The sequence below is a fragment of the Lissotriton helveticus genome, chromosome 12, assembly GCF_964261635.1.
Source record: "Lissotriton helveticus chromosome 12, aLisHel1.1, whole genome shotgun sequence".
NCBI classification, from domain to species: domain Eukaryota; kingdom Metazoa; phylum Chordata; class Amphibia; order Caudata; family Salamandridae; genus Lissotriton; species Lissotriton helveticus.
The window spans coordinates 332922362-332942961 of record NC_136073.1 but is presented as its reverse complement, the minus strand read 5'-3'; the positions used below and the strand labels follow the sequence as shown (position 1 = coordinate 332942961).

The following is a 20600-nucleotide window of genomic DNA, read 5'->3' as shown; positions in this document are numbered from 1 at the left end:
AGGTAGGAATTAGCATTTAAAAAACCTTGGAAATACGCTGAAAAAACCATAGGTTTTTGGGGTGTTATAGTTAGCTGGACTTTTTGTTCGTACAAAACCATTGAAATTCCTCCAATATAGTTAGTTGTACTCACTATATCTCGCGCACCCGCAATCCACTGCTGATGATGTCACATAATACATCATTCATTACATGGTCAGTGACATCACTGATGACATCTCAAATGACATCACTGATGACATGATCCACTTGACAATCAGATACACCTCATCATACACTAGTATAACCTTTCATCACTCACTGTAAAATACAGATTACCATATTTGAATCCATTGACACACCAATACAAGTTTCTAAAAACCCACTCAGTGATTCCTAGATTTACACACACATCTAAACACCTATAGATTCACTCATACATGCAATCAGACCTCTGACCTACTCCGCTCTGCCTAATGCGAACATTGGGCGTGAGCGAGTGAGTGGGAACAGCGCTGCTGTTACCAGCCTTCATTTGCAAAGTGCCTTTTAAACTTGTGTGTGTGTCGCGCTGAGTGCTAGTGCGCCGCTTTTTAGCTGCATTGTATTTTACCTGCATCTTTGCTGTGTACTTTGGCCTGATCTCCGTTTCTGTTTCATTACCTAAGGCTGTGCCGGGTAACTCCTTTTTCTAGCTTTCTCCTCGCCTCCCCTAACCCTCTGCAGTTCTCCTCTGCTGCGGCTTAAACGTGTGGGGCCGTGCAGGGAAAATCATCGTAGTCCCTCTTCCTCTCGGCCGAGTGGGTGCCGTGGGGGCTTGAGGTCCACGTAGGAGGAGTGTTTGGGGAGTGGCCATCTTGGGAGGGAGCCAGGCACGCTGGTCGGCGGACCAGTGGTGCGCTTGCTCTGGGAGGAGACGGCTTAAAATTAGAGCCTCTTACCTCCACGCAGCGGTGCGCGCCTGTGGGCGCGCCTAAGGAGCGCCAAAGGAAAGCCCGTCTACGCCCGTCAACGTCCCGGAAGCGGACGGGAACGGCCGGGCAGGGCTTGGCATTTGGGTCTTATATGCTGGCTGCATGATGCTGACATATTCAGCAGCCACGCTGCTCTCCTTGAGGAAAAAGGCTAGTTTTTGTTGCTCGGTCTTTCCGGGGCGGGCTAACGGCAAGCGCCGCTGCCCTGGCTGTGGATGGCGTCCGGGGAAAGCCCCTGTTTCAGCTCTCTGTCCGCCACCCATTAGGTATTCCTTCTTTCTGCTAAACACCAGATCGCTGTGTAAACATGCCCTGGATATTCATGAGCTTCTGGTGACTAAGGAACGGCTGGGCCTTTTTCTAACCGAGACATGGCTCGGGGAAGGCTCTAACCCTGATATTGCTACTGCGATCCCGCCCAACTATGTGATTTTCAGGCAGGATAGGGTCACAGGCAGGGGTGGGGGAGTCGCGATTGTGGTAAAGAGAACCGTAACTTGTTCCATCCTGTCCACCGATGTCATTTCGGGCTGTGAGTCCCTTGCTTTCTCTATAGCTTTGTCCCCTCACCAGTCGTGCACTGGCCTTTTGATTTACAGACCTCCAGGGCCTTCTGGCTCTTTCTTTGAAGAGCTGCAGGCCGTGGGCTCGTCACTGTGTCTAAAGGTCGAACATTGCATAGTACTGGGGGATTTCTATATCCATATGGATGTTGGGACGGATGTGGATTCTATTAAGGTCCGGGATGTCACTCTCCCCCTTGGTCTTGTTCCTTACCTCTCTGTTTCCACGCATAATAAAGGTCATACACTCGACCAAGTGTTCTCCACCATGCCGGTTGATATTGTCTCCCCTACACCTGTGCTCTGGTCTGATCATTTGTTAATCAACTTTTATATCTGGGGCAGCAGCAAGCCAGGGAGTAGCATCTCTAGTCGGTTCTGCCAGGCCCCGCGGGTCTTCCATCGCGTCTCCGTTGAGATGATGGCCGAGGCTTGTGTACGCTACCCGTGTGCGTTGTCTGGTAATCTGGAGAGGGACCTGGACTCTCTGCAGACGTGGCTCACGGATAGACTAGATGAACTGGCTCCCATAATGCCTCCACATAAGTCTGTTAGCCGATATTCGGCCCCCTGGTTCTCCGACTCGTTGGCATTGGCGCGGCAGCAATGTAAGGTGGCAGAGAGAGCCTGGCGGCGCCAGTATGATTCCTTGGCTAAGGAGACATATAGGGCGGCCATTAAAAGCTATCATCGTGACATTTTGTCTGTTAAGAAAGCTTACTTCTCTAAAAGAATTGAGGCTGCTGCCAATACCAGTAAGGAGATTTTTTCAATAGTTAGGGAATTTACTTCTCCTAAATCCAGTATTCCATCCGGTCTTCATTCTGAGTCTTGTGTAACTTCCTTGGCTAACTTCTTTACGAATAAAATCAAGTCCATCCAGGCCTCCTTTCTGGCATGTGGGGCAGTGGCACCCCCCCTGCGTCAGTACGGCACTGGACTCACCAACAGATTTGGCCCATACCTTCTCTGAATTTCCTTTACTCTCCACTGCGGTTTCTTTGGACATTTTGTCCAAATTAAAGTCCGGCTCCCCTATGGACCCTTGTCCAGCTAAATTGTTGGCCAGAATGGCGGCAGTGTTGAATCCTGTCATCAACCCGGTGCTGAATTTGTCTCTCAGCACGGGGGTGGTTCCTGCAGTCTGGAAGCAGGCATTTGTCATCCCACTGCTTAAGAAGCCCAATCTGGACCCGGAGGGGTTTGCGAACTATAGGCCAATCTCTCTTCTACCCGCTCTTGCTAAAGTAGTGGAGAAACATGTACAGACTTCTCTCTCTAACTTCTTGGAGACTAATAATCTTCTCCACAGCTCGCAGTCCAGTTTTCGGGCTAACGAGTACCGAGACGGCGTTGCTGGAAGTTACCGAAATCATCAAGGAAGTGTTGGACTCTGGAGGTAAAGCCATGTTGGTTATGTTAGATCTATCAGCGGCATTTGACACCGTCCCCCACGAGGGTCTCCTAGTAAGACTCAGGGAGATCGGTGTACGGGGGACGGTGTTCAGCTGGTTCCGCTCCTTCCTGGCTGGTCGGAGTCAGACGGTATGGGCTCCTCCTCTTTCTGCTGCGGTGCTGCCACTGGAGGTCGGGGTCCCGCAGGGGTCGATATTGAGCCCGACCCTGTTTAACATCTTTATGACCCCTCTGGCGGCATTGGCGAAGTCCTTTGGAGCCCAGATCCTGTCATACGCCGATGACACGCAGCTCCTTTTCACTTGTGGGAAAGGTGCTGAGTTTGATGGGGAGAGCATCAGAGGTTGCCTTGGGGCTGTGTTTAACTGGTTCCATCTACACAGCCTCAAGTGTAACTTTGATAAGTCAGAGGTGCTTTTCTTTGGTTGTCGCTCGGATCCCATCTGGCAACCTTGGTGGCCTGAGAAGATGTTTCCACCTTAGGCTGCCTCTACTACGGCCAAGAATCTTGGGATAAAAATTGACAAGGATCTAACGATGAAACCCCAGATTCTTGGCCTTACCGGGAGGTGTTTTGGTCTGCTCAAGATGCTGCGCAAATGCCTTCCACTCTTGACACCTGCACATAGAAAGATCACTGTGCAGGCGCTTATTGGGTCGCATCTTGACTACGCCAACATCCTGTATTTGGGTCTTCCAGAATACCTTCTCCAACGGCTTCAGGTAGTGCAGAACTCAGCGGCGCGTGCCATCTTCGGACTTCATCGGCGCTCCAGAGCTTCTGACCTCTTGCAGACCTTGCACTGGCTGCCCATCTGGAAGCGTATTGTTTTTAAAGCCCTTACTCTGGCCTTTAAGGCCCTTCACATGACCGGAGCTAAATACATTAAAAAAAGGCTGGCTTTCTACCAACCTGCCAGATCACTGAGATCAGAGTCTTTGGCTCTGGCCTCGGTCCCGGCCATAGGAAGAGCTCGGATTGGCGGCCGGTCATTTCGGCGCCTAGCCCCTCAGCTGTGGAATACACTGCCTGTCTCCCTGTACAGGAATCCTAACCTGTTGGCCTTCAGGAAGGACTTGAAATCTTGGTTGTTTGTGCAGTAGTTCTCTCTTCCCCTTTTTTACTTTTGTCCTTTGTTCGTGTTAGGTCAAAGCGCCGAGACACTCCTCGGAGTAGCCGAGCGCTATACAAAAACATTCTTAACATAACATAACATAACAATCAATGATCAATAGAACACTATCAAATATACGTATACACCTATATCAACATTACACACCAGCACACATCCTATTCACTTATGCAAACAATGGATCACACTTACATTTACTTAGATATACACTTATACAAACACCACTTTATCTATTCACATATAAGTAACTCATACTTAGTGTGTTATAAAATCACTATTACAAATATACAGTTATCCATATAGTCACTCATACAATCGCTAAGTCTTATGTATATTTATTTATAAACAACAACTGACACATACACTGCCTTTTTTTCTAGTTTGTTGGACATGTACCATTTCGAGACATATTTGCTCATCACCACACCCATAAAGATATTCACTCACACAAACAACTGTTATAACATGTAGTTTTAACTTCATATACCTACTGAATCAACTATTCACACATCTTTGGGCAGTCACACCCCCCCCACCGAACCACACACACATTCACTCTCCCATACAAATACTCGGTTAACTAATCAATAACTGATATATGCTTTCAAATAGCTAGTAACCAACTGGAGAAGCAGTTTACACAACAACTGACAAAGTGATACAGATGTTCACACAGTTTAGCCACTATCCAATATATTTAGTGAGACACTTTAAATTAGTCAAGTAAACAGTCAATCACACTGCTACTACATCCTCCATCCAGATATTTATGTTTATATATCCACCCTTCTTCAATGCAAATTGCTGTATATGTAATACATATTTAAATAACGAACCAAAACACATACACTGGATGATGTCATCAGTGATGTCATTTGAGATGTCATCAGTGATGTCACTGACCATGTCATGAATGATGTAATATGTGATTGCGGGCGCGTGAGATATAGTGAGTACAATTAACTATATCGGAGGAATTTCAATGGTTTTGTACGAGTGAAATGTCCAGCTAACTATTACACCCCTAAAAACTATGGGTTTTTTCAGTGAATTTCTAAGGATATTTAAATGTTAATTCCTAACTGAGGGGCCGATTAGGATGGCGGACGGAAAGCGTCCGTACTGACAGTCTCGCGGGAAATGCCCGTCCGACCGCACCGTGGGGAAACCGGCGGTGCTATTAGGATTCCCCTCCAGCAAAACCCGACCGTGGCGGACGGATGTCTCCAAAGCCGCCGACCGCGGACGCAACCATAGAAAAACCAACCGCCACGGACGGAGTGGCTGCGGTAACAGGCCCAACCGCCGACAGTACAGCGGAGTCCATCCGTGGGCTGGCTGTGGTGTTGCGTGGGCGGCATGTGCCTGATGCGGGGGGTGATTGTGCTGAGGTGGGACTGGTGTGGGTGCACTTGTGTGTGTTCCTGTCCCCACCAGGGTGTCTGGTGTGGACAGGTACCAGTGTTCATGCATGCTGTGGCGTGATATGTGTGCATTGCATGCTTGCGTACCTGCGGCGGCGTCCATGACGGTGCAGGACTTGCTGGTAGTGAAGTTGGAACAGGGCCGGGAAGGCGTGTACGGCTGGGTCCATGGCGGTCGGGTCTGTGCGGCAGGTCTCATGGCAATGCTTTCCCTCTCCGTTGTGGTGCTTTCACCGTCTATGAGATGGAGGTGTTCCCGCTGCGGTGTTTGTGACATCGTAATATTGTGGACGGTCGGGACATCATTCCGCACGGATTTGAGCCTGGATTGGCTCCGTCCGCCATGGTGTCTGGTGTGTTCCCACGGCGGTTCAAGTTTTACGCGGCGGACGGTAAATGTGCCCAGTTCCCCTTCCCAATATGGTGGACGGAAGGCCCGCTGCTGGCAGACGATGAGGTGCATTTTCTGCCGTCTCCAGCCCAGCGGTCATGCATCCGTCCGCCATTCTAATCGGCCCCTATATCAGGCCTGAAACCTATGGTTTTTTCAGTGAATATATATATATATAGATAAATTCACCCAAAAAAACATAGGTTTCTGGGCTTTTATAGTTAGCTGGACATTTCACTCGTACAAAACAATTGAAATTCCTCCGTTATAGTTAGTTCTGCTAACTATAACTCGCGCACCCGCAATCCTTTGCTGATGGTGTCACATATTACATCATTCATGACATGGTCAGTGACATCACTGATGACATCACTGATGACATCTCAAATGACATCACTAATGACATCACTAATGACATCATCCAGAAAATGTTTCATTCGTTCGTTCGTTTCAAAAACTTTTATTTCGGTCACTAGGACCATAAAAACTAGACACAATAATAAAACATCATACATTTTAAATCAATAAATGCATCATTAAAAACACTCCACAGGTAGAACAAATACAAATTTTAAATCATATACAAGAAATTTGCCTGACCATTTGGAGGGGTAAAAATGAGGCACGGGGTTAGCAACGACGATGGAATGTATCAATTGGTATGTGCAATCGGCAAATATCTACAGAAATAGCAGCCAAATTTATATACATGATTTAAAAAGAAATTTGCACTATTTACAATAAAATCCAATTCATCAACAGTAAATATATATACAAGGTAATATAGGACTAAAAACCAATGTCTTGAGCGACTCTCTAGAAATCAAATGTACAATTGTTCTACTGATACACATTTTATGGGTTTTTTTCCTTCTGAATAAAGGCCCATCTCCTTCGCCAAATTGTGTTTAAGTATCTTGAGACAGCAAACACAATGGGTTTAGATGTATCATATTTTAGAACCCGAAAAGCCTCCCTACAATTGTCAAAACCCAAATTACAAGCCAGTACCGCCTCACTTGTTGGTAGCCAGGGCAGAAAATTAAAATATGCATTTCTGTTTCATCTTGTGTAATACATACAGGGCAACATTGCACTTTCTGCCCAGCCCATTTGTTGGTCACCACACGTACTGGCAAAGTGCTATATCTAAACTGTAGGTATAATTTTTTTGCAACCAAAGGCAGGATATCGTCAATGAAGGTTACTAACTCATAGTTGTCCTTAACTGTGAGAAACGGTGTCGTGAGAGGACCCAATTTCGGATTAGACTGTATAGCTTCAAGCTTTTGGGTGCGATAAGTCTTAGGTACAAAGACTAGGGGGACTAGAGGGCTGGTAGTGTCCGGAGTACTCCATAAGGAAGTTTGACCAAGCTTTTCGCACTCATGTTTTACATGAGCAAACCAGGGGACCCTATTCAACAAACCCGGGTGTGATAAAAGCTCTTTGGTCTCTACCTGGTATGCTGCTAATTCGGGAGTTGCCCATAGTCTTCGCCAGAAGGTTAATGGTTTTAGGGCAATCTCATCTTCTATTGGCGAGATACCCAAATCTAATCTTAAGGGGATTAACGGGGTGCCCATTGGTAAACCCGTTATTTGTCTTAGAAATCTGTTCTCAACTACAGCAATGGTAGAAGACGAACAGTGCCCCCATAGTTCAGCCCCATAGAGAGAGGCTCCACGCGCTTGAGCCCTGTACATTTCTATCGCGGGACCAATGGGTTTAAAGGGTGATTCCCTAGCTAATTTGGCTATACTCCCAGCAATCTGTGATAGCTTAAGCTTGGCTTTGGCTATTTGAGGCACCCATTGCATATCTTCTGACAGGGTTACGCCAAGAGATTCAAAGACGGACACCCTTTCCAGACATGAACCATTCAATTGTGGGTTAGGACGTGTTGTCTTTGGGGGGTTGACAATCATAAATTTGGTTTTTGTGGTGTTAATCGTCAGGCCCCTGGTGTTACAAAATGAGGCAAAGCTATCCAGCAACCTCTGGATGCCCATCGATCTTTTTGATAAAAGGAGGGTATCCTCAGCAAACATCAATGCTGCCACCTTGGTGTTTGCTAGCTTTGGGGCATCATTATTTGGTAGCTCTGCCACAAGTGGAATTAATACGTTGACAAAGAGACAGAACAGGGTCGGTGCGAGCACACAGCCCTGTCTTACACCTTTGTCAACGGGGAACCTCTTGGTCAAACCTCCTTCCACTCCTAACTTTGGCATAGTTGTTCTCATGCAACTTCTCTTAAAACCTCCCACAGTTTGGGTCTAGGAACAAGATCAAAAGCAGTTTTCAGGTCCACGAATATCAAATAGAGGCTGCCACCCTCCATTGATACTGTCTTCCAAGTGATTAGTTGAAATCTAAACACTTGGTCCAGTGTGGAGGTATTTTTCCTGAATCCTGCTTGATAGGGGCTGATGATGTCATTTTCTTCCAACCAACCCTGGATTCGATCCGATAATACCTGAGCAAACTGATCAGCCTGTAGTTTGCTGGGTATAATGGGGAACCCTTTTTGAGGATTCAGACAATTTCAGCCCCGGCCAAGGTGTTGGGGATGGGCATACCATTCATGATGGCATTGAACAGAACTAAAAGATAGGGGCCGCAAATTATAGGTTCGTCCCGAAACATTTTTCTGGGGAGTTTATCCAACCCTGGTGCCTTTCCGACTGGTAATCTTTCTATTGCAGAAGTGACCTCTCGAAGGGTGATCTTTTCGAAACTAACGTTTGCCTCTGTGCTCAGTGGTGGCAAATGGGCTCCTGCACATACATTGTCCAAGGAAAACATACCCCTAGAGTCTATTTGGAGGTCCTTTTCATGATCGTTTGCGTACAGAGCTGAGAAGTGCTCAGTCCACACTTCAGCGGGAAGATTAGATTTGCATACAATGGTTCCCTCCTTAGACCCCGTCCTAATTATTGAGCAGAATGTTTTTATATCCCTAGTCAATAGGGCAGATGTGATATTTAGCCATTTGTTTTCTTCCTAGGCTAATTTTGCGCTTGAAACAACTTCCTTATAGTCAACCCGTCTGGTTTTTACCAATGACTTTTCGTCGCCTTTAATAGCCTCCAGCAGTGCTGTCTTGGCTTTAAGATATTTATCATCATACCAGGAGTTTGGTCGATCATTGGTTTTCTTAGTTCAACTAATCATATTTAAAATATCAGCCAGGTCAACAATAAGCTGATTGTGGAGTGGTACAACCGAGTGTTGATGGGGAGAGTTGGTTCCATCAGCCTCAAGCGTGGATAGTTCCTGCAGTATTGGAATAACCGTTTGATAGAGCTCTAACAGTTTCTCCGGGGACTGTTTCACTGCCCCCCATTTTATGCTCCTCCTATTGTTTGTCAAAGTTAGTCTCTCATCTATTGGGGTCCCAGTAAAGGGGGGCTATGCCAGAGTCTGGAACCCCAAAGGATAGGGACAGAGCGTTGTGGTCACTATCCATTCGTACAATAACCTCGAAGTCCTTCACCCAGTGCCAGGACCTGCACTCGATCCGGATGTAGTCAATTAGGGAGGCCTGGCCAATTCTATTAAATGTCGGCCTACTCGGTCTATCTGAAGGAGTGCGGCCATTGCAGGCCCTCAACGAGTGGGTTAGTGCAATGGCATTGATTTGTAGGGCCAGTGGTGATCAGGCTTTTGGGGGGTATGTTTGAGGGTCAGGCATAGCTCACTGCAAATCCTCCTAGTTTCTGATAGCCTCAACTGTGCCTATGAGTGGTTCAAAGTGGCAGTTTAGATCTCCACCAACTATCAAAGCCGAGCTAGGTGGCACCCTTGGGTTGAGGAGATTTAATTCCTCCAGGGTTTTAGATTCCTGGGCGAATGATATAGGGTGGGAATAAATGGTAATGATAGCTAGTTTCAGTTTAGATGGAAAGCTAAGGAGTACAGCTTGGATGTCTGGAGAGTAGGTATTCAAGGAGGTGGGGTAGCAACCCACATGGGAGGCTACCCACAGAGACAATCCACCCAACGGCCTTCCTCTCCCCCCAATGCTAACGGGTACATTAGAAGTAGCAAAGCCCACCCGTGCAAAATCTTCTCTCGCCCATGTCTCCTGGAACAGGCAGACATCAAACTGATCGACAAACACACCCCAATTGGGGGAAGATAGTTTAGCCTTGATGCCTGCCAGGTTCCAAGATAGAATCTTAAGATTTCCACAGTGCCTTGGTGCAACGTCAGAATGACTAGAACCAATTGCTGGTGACAATGAATGTGGTTCGGTTCGTTATTTAAATATGTATTATATATATAGCAATCTGCATTGAAGAATGAGTGGATATATAAATATCTGGATGGAGGATTCAGTAGCAGTGTGATTCACTGTTCACTTGACTAATTTATAGTGTCTCACTAAATGTACTGGATAGTGACTAAACTGTGTGAATATCTGTATCACTTTGTCAGTTGTTGTGTAAACTGCTGCCCCCGTTGGTTATTAGCTATGTGAAAGTCTATATTAGTTATTGATTAGTTAACTGAGTATTTGTATGGGAGGTGTGTGACTGCCAAAAGATGTGTGAATAGTTGATTCAGTAGGTGTTTGAGGTGAAGACTGCATGTTATAACAGTTGTTTGGGGGAGTGAATATATTTATGGGTGTGGTTATGAGCAAATATATCTCCCAATGGTACATGTAAACAAACTAGAAAAATAAAAGGCAGTGTATGTGACAGTTGTATATAAATAAGTAGACTTAAGACTCAGTGATTGCATGAGTGACTGTATGGATATCTGTATACTTGTAATAGTGATTTTATAACACACTAAGTATGAGTTACTAGCTGTACGAATAAATGAAGTGGTGTTTGTATAGGTGTAGCTGAGTAAATGCCTGCATAAGTGCATGACTGCATAAGTAAATAGGATGTGTGCTGATGTGTAATGCCGATATAGGTGTATAAGTATATTTGATAGTGTTCTATTGATCATTGACAGCATGTATGAGTAAATCTATAGGTAAGTGATTAGTGTGTGTAGATCTAGGAATCACTGAGTTGGTTTTTAGAAACTTGTATTGGTGTGTCAATGGATTCAAATATTGTACTCTGTATTTTACAGTGAGTGATGAAAGGTTATACTAGTGTATGATGAGGTGTATCTGATTGTCACGTGGATGATGTCATCAGTGATGTCATCAGTGATGTCATTTGAGATGTCATCAGTAATGTCATCAGTGATGTCACTGACCATGTCATGAATGATGTAATATGTGACATCATCAGCAGTGGATTGCGGGTGCGCGAGTTATAGTTAGCAGAACTAACTATAACAGAGGAATTTCAATGGTTTGGTATGAGTGAAATGTCCAGCTAACTATAACAGCCCTGAAACCTATGTTTTTTTCAGTGAATTTCGAAGTTTTTTTTTTTAAATGATAATTTTTAAATGTAATAATAGTTATATGTATTTCTTTGATGATTTTCTAGTTTTTTACTGTTTATTTTTACATATTTTATTTTTTAAATTACAATATATATTTTTAATATAAATGGAAATAAAAATGTTTTTTAAAATATTGAAACTGAAATATTGGTTTTTTTGTTGAATGTATAAGTGCAGAGCTATACGTGTGTTTGTTAGTTAGGGGTCTGCATGCATAGTGGATAGGGGTTGAAGCAGTCCATGTGTTAAGGCCTGGATCAGTGCATGAGTACTTGGGTACTGACTGAATGATTAGAGTACTGCAAGTAGAGTGCCTGGGTGAATGTATGAGTGGTTGGGTTTTGGCGCAGTGAATGGATTAGTACTTGGTGCTGAATGGGTCACTAGAAGAGTGCAAGGGGAGTGAAAGGGTGTTTGCTTGAAGTATATGGATACTGACTGGGGAATTGAAGGTGTGAAATACAAGTGTGTAGGTGGTTAGAGGACTGCATGCATAGTAGATAGGGGTTTGAAGCAGTCCATGTGCTAAGGCCTGACTCACTGCATGAATACTAGGGGACTGACTGAATGATTATAGCACTGCAAGGAGAGTGCCTGGGTGAATGTATAAGTGGTTGGGTTTTGGCGCAGTGAATGGATTAGTACATGGTGCTGAAGGGGTCACTAGAAGAGTGCAAGGGGAGTGAAAGGGTGTTTGCTTGAAGTATATGGATACTGACTGGGGAATTGAAGGTGTGAAAGACAAGTGTGTAGGTGGTTAGAGGACTGCATGCATAGTAGATAGGGGTTTGAAGCAGTCCATGTGCTAAGGCCTGACTCACTGCATGAATACTTGGGGACTGACTGAATGATTAGAGTACTGCAAGGAGAGTGCCTGGGTGAATTTATAAGTGTTTAGGTTTTGGTGCAGTGAATGGATTAGTACATGATGCTTAATGGGTCACTAGAGGAGTGCAAGGGAAGTGACAGGGTGTTTGCTGGAAGTGTATGAACACTGACTGGGGAATTGAAGGTGTGAAAGACAAGTGCGTAGGTGATTAGAGGACTGCATGCATAGTGAATAGGCATTTGAAGCAAGCAGTCCATGTGCTAAGGCCTGGCTCACTACATGAATACTTACACAGTGGTGAAGGGAGGGGATAGGGCCTGAGGTGACATGTCCTGTGGCGCGTTTTAAGTGGGGGAAATAATTCCCCTTCAATCCTGGGAGCCCCAGGGTGCCAACAAGCCCACCAGGTGCTTCCAGTAAGCTTCACAATGCTGTGTTTCAGAGAGGTGGCCAAGGCCATGCCCCTTTTTACACCTCTCTGTAACGCAGCTCTGTGGCTCTTACTGGAGGTACTTAGTGGGCTAGTTTGCTAATTGGGCTCAAGGGATACTCAGGATTCAAGGGGACTTAATCTCCCAAATTAAAACGGCCTCCAGTAAGTGCCACAGAGCTGCGTTACAGAGAGGTGTAAAAAGTGGCACAGCCTGCACCACCTCTCTACAACGCAGCTCAGTGGTGCTTACGGGAAGCACCTGCTTTGCTAGTTAGCCCCCATGGTGCCTTAGGATTCAAGGGGAATTATTTCCACAACTTAAAACGTGCCACAGGGCGTGTTTCACACGTCACCTCAGGCCCCGTCCCCTCCCTTCTCCACTGTGTAAACTCGCTCTGTGGCCGTTTTCAGTTGGGAGAATAAGTCCCCTTGAATCCTGGTGGGCCCTAGGGGCAAATTACCCACTAGGTACCTCCAGTAAGCTCCATTGCAGAGAGGTGTAAAAAGGGGCACGGTCTGCACCACCTCTCAGCAACGCAGCGCAGTGGCACTTCCTGGAAGCACCTGGTGGGCTAGTTGGTCCCCAGGGACCCTCAGAATTGAATAGATATTAATTCCTCAACTTAAAATGTGCCCCAGGGCGTGTTGGCACACATGTCACCGCAGGCCCAGCCCCCTCCTTTCACAACTGTGCAAACGCGCCCTGTGGCGTGTTTTAAAATGGGGAATAAACTCCCATTGAATACTGAGGGTCCATGGGGTTCAACTAGTCCACCAGCTACCTCCATTAAGCACCACAGACCTGCATTGCAGAGAGGTGTAAAAAGGAGCGTGGCCTCAGAACACCTCTCCTCAACTCAGCCCCCTGGCACATACTGGAGGTGCCTTGTGGGCTAGTTTCCCATCTGCAAACGTGCAAGAAGGGGGTGTGGCCTCTGGCGGATTCTGATCTTTTCTTTTTTTTTTTTAAATGGGGGGCTATGTAGCCCCTCCTTTGTTTTCTCATTTTTTGGCCCTGGGAACCCCATCCCCCAGGGCCTGCCCCCTAATTGTTTTTTTTAATGAAAATTTCAGGAAGGGGGCCACGTGGCCCCCTAACGAGGCCATATTCGGCCCGGGGTCCCCATCCCCGGGGCATGGCCCTTTTTAAAAATATTTTTCATATTTCCATTTATGGCCCAGGGGACCCTATCTCCCAGGGGCCGGCCTTTTTTTTTTCAATTTGGGGAGGGAGTCATGTGGCCCCCCTCCCGGGCCACTTGTAGCCCCGGGGACCCCATCCCCTTGGGCTGGCCCTCTCCGTTTGGGACCATGGGGGCCTCCAATCCACCCACGGTCCCGCTGGCTCCCCGCCTCCTGCGGAAGCCGGCATTGCTTTTCCACACGGGGAGCTGCTAAGATGCAGCTCCCCCTGTGGAAAAGCAATTTGCTTTGCTATTTGGAAGAGAGAGCAGGTTTCCTGCTCTCTCTTCCAAATATCAAAGCAGTTTGCTATGACAAGGCGGGAGCCGCGAGGTTCCCGCCCTGCTACAGCAAACTACAGAGTCGCCGGGACACTGCAGGAGCCGGTACCCAGGGCCATCACAAGGCTCCAGGAGGGGGGCCGTGGGGCCCCCCTCCCACCATCTACAAAGCCCCGGGTGGTGGTCCCCGGGCCTAGGGGGTCTGTCGCTGACCCCCCGAATGTAAATCTTTAGAGCCCTGGGGAAGTGGTGGTCCCAGGGATGTGTGGGGGGCCTGAGCCCCCCACTCACGGTATGTTTTAAAAAAAATAAAGCCCAGGGGGTGGCGTTACCTGGGGCTGCAGAGGGGGCAGTGTGCCCACCGCAATCAAAAACTAAGTCAAGCCCTTGGGTGGCAGTCCCCAGGGCTAGGGGGGGTCTTAGAGGCCCCCCATCCTTATGTTTACAAGCCCCAGGGGTGGCAGTATCTGGGGCTGCAGGAGGGCCATGTGCCCCCGCTACTATTAATGCTTTGCCCCGGGGGTGGCGGTCCCAGCACAGTGTGGGGGGGATTGGGCCCCCCATACTTTTTTTGATCATGCACCCGGTACTTGGCCCCCTCGGGGGCTAATTACCAACGTAGCGTGGGAGCCTGCACTTCATTTTTATTTAAATTTCGGCTGACATTTGCACTGAGTGCACAAATCTTGCTAATTGGTTTTGAAAAAAATGCTTGTGGCTTTGGGGGTCAGGGTGTTTCTACCCTGCCCCCTTTTTGCGTTTTGCACGTTTGTTTTAATATTTTCTTGTGCCTCGGTTCTACTGAACTGCGCGGATCCTGTGCGGCCATAGATATCACTATGATTTTACTTTTGATTTTCTCAGGAACTACTGAACGGATTTACACCTTTCAACCAAAGTCTACCTTTCTGCCAAATGTGGTGTAATTCCGTTCAGCAGTTTGGGCTGTAGCTGCGACTAAAGGATCCAATGGGAAATTGCATGGGGAAAACTTGTTTGGGGACCCCCTTTTTTCTCGTCTCCCGCTTGACGAATCACCACGAGACTCTCAGGATAGGAGCGGACCGGAGCGCTGCACCAGTTTTGAAAATTTCGCGAAGATTCGTAAGCCGGCGCCAAAGTTATTGCAAATAGAATGTTGCGGATTTCCTACGGATAATAGGTCCTAACTATAACTACCTACTGGCGACTTCCAGTAGGTAATATATATATCAAAATGGCGATGTTCTACATGCAACTCTATCACAACGGAAGAAGGCATGCAGCGCCGAAACGCGTCCTGTGTTTTGCGATGTGAATAATAAATCTTTGGTGAAAGAATACTCTCCTGAGTGCGGCCAGTTCTTTACCCGTTGGTGGGAATCGAATTTGGAGCAAGATATATATAAATATATATATACTCTAAAAAAACCATAGGTTAAAGACCATATATAGTTAGGAATTAGCATTTAAAAAACCTTATTTTACTCACACAAAACCATTGAAATTCCATATATAGTTAGTTGCACTAACTATATATCGCGCACCCGCAATCCACTGCTGATCATGTCACATATTACATCATTCATGACATGGTCAGTGACATCACTGATGACATCACTGATGACATCTCAAATGACATCACTGATGACATCACTGATGACATCTCAAATGACATCACTGATGACATCACTGATGACAACATCCAGTGACTGTATGTTTCTGTAAAGTTAAAATATGTCTTACATATTGAAGAATGAGTGGATGTATAAGTGTCTGGATGAAGGATTTAGTAGGTGCGTGACTGACTGTATGAGTGAGTGATTAAATATGTCTCACTGAATGCATGGGTTAGTGACTAAACTGTCTTAATTTGTGCATCATTATGTCTGTTGTGATGTAAACTGCTGCATGTGTTGATCATTAGCTATACGAGAGGCTATATGTGTTATTAATTGGTTGCCCAAGTATTTCTATGGGAGATTGAGTTTGTGTGGGGGTGGCTGGAAGGTGTGTGACTCTGTGCATAGATGCGTGAGCAGTTTATTCACTAGGTGTATGAGTTCAAGAGTGCATGTGGAAACAGCTACATGGGCAGTTGACTGTGTGCATGAGTGTATTGATGAGTGAATGGATATCTCAATGCTACATGTCATACTAAATACATATGTAAAACACAGTACATGTGAGAGTTGGCATATATAAATAACTGTGCATGAGAGCCACTGAATGAGTGAGTGGTTGTATCGATCATTGTGAACTTGTATCAGGGATTGTATAAGAGAGTAAATATGTGTTAGTATATGTTTCAATAAGTAAGGTGTGTTTAACTGTATAGTTGAAGAAATGGAGGTGAGATTGTTTCTTTGCATGACTGACTGGGTGTGTGAGTAACTCCATGGATGAGTGGCAGTGTGTGAGTGTCTGTATACACTGAGTGTATCTAAGGTTATATTAGAGTCTGAAGAGGTTTATCGTATTAGCACAAGAATGATGTCAAATGAGATGTCATCAGTGATGTCATCAGTGATGTCATTTGAGATGTCATCAGTGATGTCATCAGTGATGTCACTGACCATGTCATGAATGATGTAATATGTGACATGATCAGCAGTGGATTGCGGGTGCGCGATATATAGTTAGTGCAACTAACTATATATGGAATTTCAATGGTTTTGTGTGAGTAAAATAAGGTTTTTTAAATGCTAATTCCTAACTATATATGGTCTATAACCTATGGTTTTTTCAGTGAATTTTCAAGGTTTTGTAAATGCTAATTCCTAACTATATATGGTCTATAACCTATGGTTTTTTCAGTGAATTTCAATGGTTTTTTAATAGCAAATATCATAAGCTGTCGAATGTCAAGTACGTGGTAAGTGAAAACATTTTCGTGTTTATGCACACTGATCTGCTTTGAATGGTGCCCCCCCCCCCCTCATTTCTATTAGGAGTACTCTCTCTTTGCAGATAGTGAAAGGTAGTTAACGCAGGCCTTTGCCCCCGTTGTAATCCGTCGTGCCTGTTTCTCTCTCCATTTGATTGATTGTTATCCAAGTATTTACTGTTTTAGAATTAGTTCTCTTTGGTTCATTCTCTATTTACAAACAAACACAGAGTCGCAATACTCTGTTTAGTCTTTGCAGATAACGAAAAATCGTGTAAAAAAAAAGAAAAGGAATCGAGCAAAATCAGTAGGCCACTAATGGGATCTCTTTTTGACCTCGCTAAAATAGAAACATTAGGAACAACCCCTCATGACAAATACAAAACTAGTGAGATGAACTGAACTCCACACAATGATGGCTGCAAAACAGCTCGGCTCCGCCACCCACACCGCCCAAAATAACGATAAAGAACGGCTGCCATGATTGGTTGCGGAATGACCACGACGGAGCTACGAAATGGTGCTGCTCTCATGCTAACCCCATCTTCAGTCTGAAACATCCAGAAACACTGTAGACTACCAATTCGATCAGTTCCGGTAGCGCCCCAATGTAACCCGGTAGAGAAGAACTAGCCCTCCCCTCTTTGACTGATGGTTCTTGTTGCCTGTCCCTTCTGTTGTCATTTAACAGAACTATTTAGCCTGCTGAAAGGGGTTGTGTTCCGACCGCTGGTTGGTGGAGACATTTTGACTATATTCTGTACCTGCGTTGTCGCGTAATGCGTCATATGACGCGCCGCGTTAGCGCATCCGGAAGTCATCCGGGGCGCGCAGCGCGTAACGTAAGCATAACAAGTCATGTGACTTGTTAATAAAACTTTTCATTGGTTCATTTTACTTTTCTTATTGTAATGATGAAAGGCTTGGTCATATGACCTAAAAATTACGCTTTTCATTACTTCCGAACATTATTTTTTCTTAAATATATGTTATAATGTTCCAGGCTAATGTACTTTCCCGGAAATTTTACAACTGTCCTGCAAGTAAAATATATTCTTTTTTCGAGAAAAAGAGCGTTTCTTCGTCCCATGACGGAGCCGTTGAGCAAAAGAGGGTCGACCTGCTGTCTTAGTCGCCGATACGCCTGAATATGAGATTCTTATCGATCACTTTATGTTGCAGGAATAGAAAACACAACAGCCCTTGACCATTTATCTTTACTGCGTTCCTTCGTATTATACCTTTTACCCTTCATGTAATTGGTCTGCTTTATTTCACTTGCCTTTTAATGATTCTAAAACAGTCACTATTATTAAAAACTTTACCAATGTATATACTACTACCATGTTTTCTTTTAAAAACCTTTATTGTGAAAATGTCATTATACAAATACGAGCCTATAACCACGTGGGCCTGCCACAGAGCAAACTGTAATCGTATATGATGAATAGACATTTACACTGTAGAGGAACGTAACGGGCGGGCCATTAGGTTGCAAGAACTAAGGTGTCTAACAGTTACGGAATCGGTGGACGTACATTTTATAATTAAAATACGACAGGGCCAGTTACAATAAAATTATCTAGATATACATTTGCGGGCAAGTACCATGGGTGACGTTAATTCGAACTTTCAACAGTACAGTAATCAATAACACATCAGAACTTAATATCAATAGGGATGTCGAAATATTCAATCAATTCTCGTCCCCGCCCGCCATGTGCTTCAAAACTGCATACGTATCTCGTGATTTCAAGGTTCTGCAACCAGTACACAACAAGGAGTTACGAGTCCCATTTATTCCGGCGCCATTTTGGGCGAGGACGGGCAGGTCCAGGATATAGTCAAAATGTCTCTACCAACCATCGACTATGATGATGTTCATATGCTGTATTTATTAGAGTAACACTCATCTGTCCACATGAAATTAATTTGCCACAATCTAAACATGTCATTTTAATCTTTCCAAAGTTCTTCTAAATATTTGGGACCGTTTCCCTTGCCTCTGAAGCTCTCAGTGCCACTTCTTTGATGAATGTACTAGCAGGTCAGGGGTTCTCCTCCAAATCTCTCTTTTATGCAGCACTATAATTAATTGGTGCCACCTCTCCATATGACGATGCATGGTATAGTTACCACAACTATATTTTTTTTCGGTTCCTCTGGAGAGTTCATCGTGGCAGATGAAGCGTGTAACGTACCGGGCATTTACCTTTTTTTGCATGTACAGGAAAGGAAAAAAAAATTGAGCGTCCGAGTTCTAAGGTGTCCCAGGGCCATTTTAGTGGACCAGGCCCAAATCCAAAGAACAGGCCGCCATTTTGAGAGTCCTCTTGCAGCCGCCTGTCGCTGTAGCATCAAGAGCAGCCAAAACTCAGCTGAATGGCAACTGAAACGGTAAAGGGGCGCCCCACTACAGCAGACGAGCCTCCACCTAGGAAGGCCCATTCACGCCGGCTCCCCCCCCCTTCGGGCACCCCACGCCGTTATTCGGAGCAGTATTGTAGGATGGCCACACCAGTGCGGCAACTTGCTAGACATCACCTCGGTGGTAACCGAATCTCAACGCCTTGTGGTGTCTTCTATTCAAAAAACATTGTTATGCTGCCTTCGACCTATTCGCCGCAAGTGCGCACACAACTTAACTGCATAGCTTGCTAGACACCACCTCGGTGCCATCCGGATCTTGGAATGTCAGCACCTTTTGGTGTCTTCTCTTCAGAAAATATTGTTGCGCTGCCTTTGGCCCCATTCGCACATCAGTCCGCTACTGACGCCATCTCACAGGCTAATGGGGCGCCCCACGCCGACTTTCAGCATTGTAGAATGACCACACCAGTACAGCAACTTGCTAGACATCACCTCGGTGCCATCCGGATCTCGGCGCCCCACTGCAGATGAAGTGCCTCTCAACTATGAAACCACCACGGTGACATCCGGATCTTGGCGCGTTGTGCTGCCTTCGGCCTATTCGCACATCGGTCCGCTACTGACGCCATCTCACAGGCTAATGGGGCGACCCACGCCGAGTTTCAGCATTGTAGGATGACCACACCAGTACAGCAACTTGCTAGACATCACCTCGGTGCCATCCGAATCTTGGCATCTCAACGCCTAGTGGTATCTTCCATACAAAAAATATTGTTACGCTGCCTTTGGCCCCATTCGCACATCAGTCCGCAACTTAGACATCACCTCGGTGCCATCCGGATCTTGGCATCTCAGCGCCTTGTGGTGTCAGTCAGAAAATATTGTTGCGCTGCCTTTGGCCCCATTCGCACATCGGTCCGCTACTGACGCCATCTCACAGGCCAACGGGGCGCCCCACGCCGACTTTCAACATTGTAGGATGGCCACAGAAGTGCGACAACTTACTAGACACCACCTCGGTGCCATCCGGATCTTGGCGCGTTGTGCTGCCTTCGGCCTATTCGCACATCGGTCCGCTACTGATGCAAACTCACAGGCCAACGGGGCGCCCCACGCCAACTTTCAGCATTGTAGGATGGCCACACCAGTGCACCTTACTAGACACCACCTCGGTGCCATCCGGATCTTGGCGCGTTGTGCTGCCTTCGGCCTATTCGCACATCGGTCCGCTACTGACGCCATCTCACAGGCCAACGGGGCGCCCCACGCCGACTTTCAGCATTGTTGGATGGCCACACCAGTGCGGCAACTTACTAGACACCACCTCGGTGCCATCC

At 46.0% G+C, this 20600-nt stretch overlaps 1 protein-coding gene across 1 annotated transcript in view; it reads left to right on the top strand.

Moving 5' to 3' along the window:
* The first annotated feature begins 2587 nt into the window (after positions 1-2587).
* Positions 2588-20600, top strand: part of LOC144798025 (uncharacterized) — a 121266-nt gene continuing 103253 nt past the window's right edge. The window contains exon 1 of the mRNA XM_078668811.1: positions 2588-2916. Coding sequence (XP_078524937.1) covers positions 2588-2916 — 329 coding nt within the window. The remainder of the gene's footprint in view (positions 2917-20600) is intronic.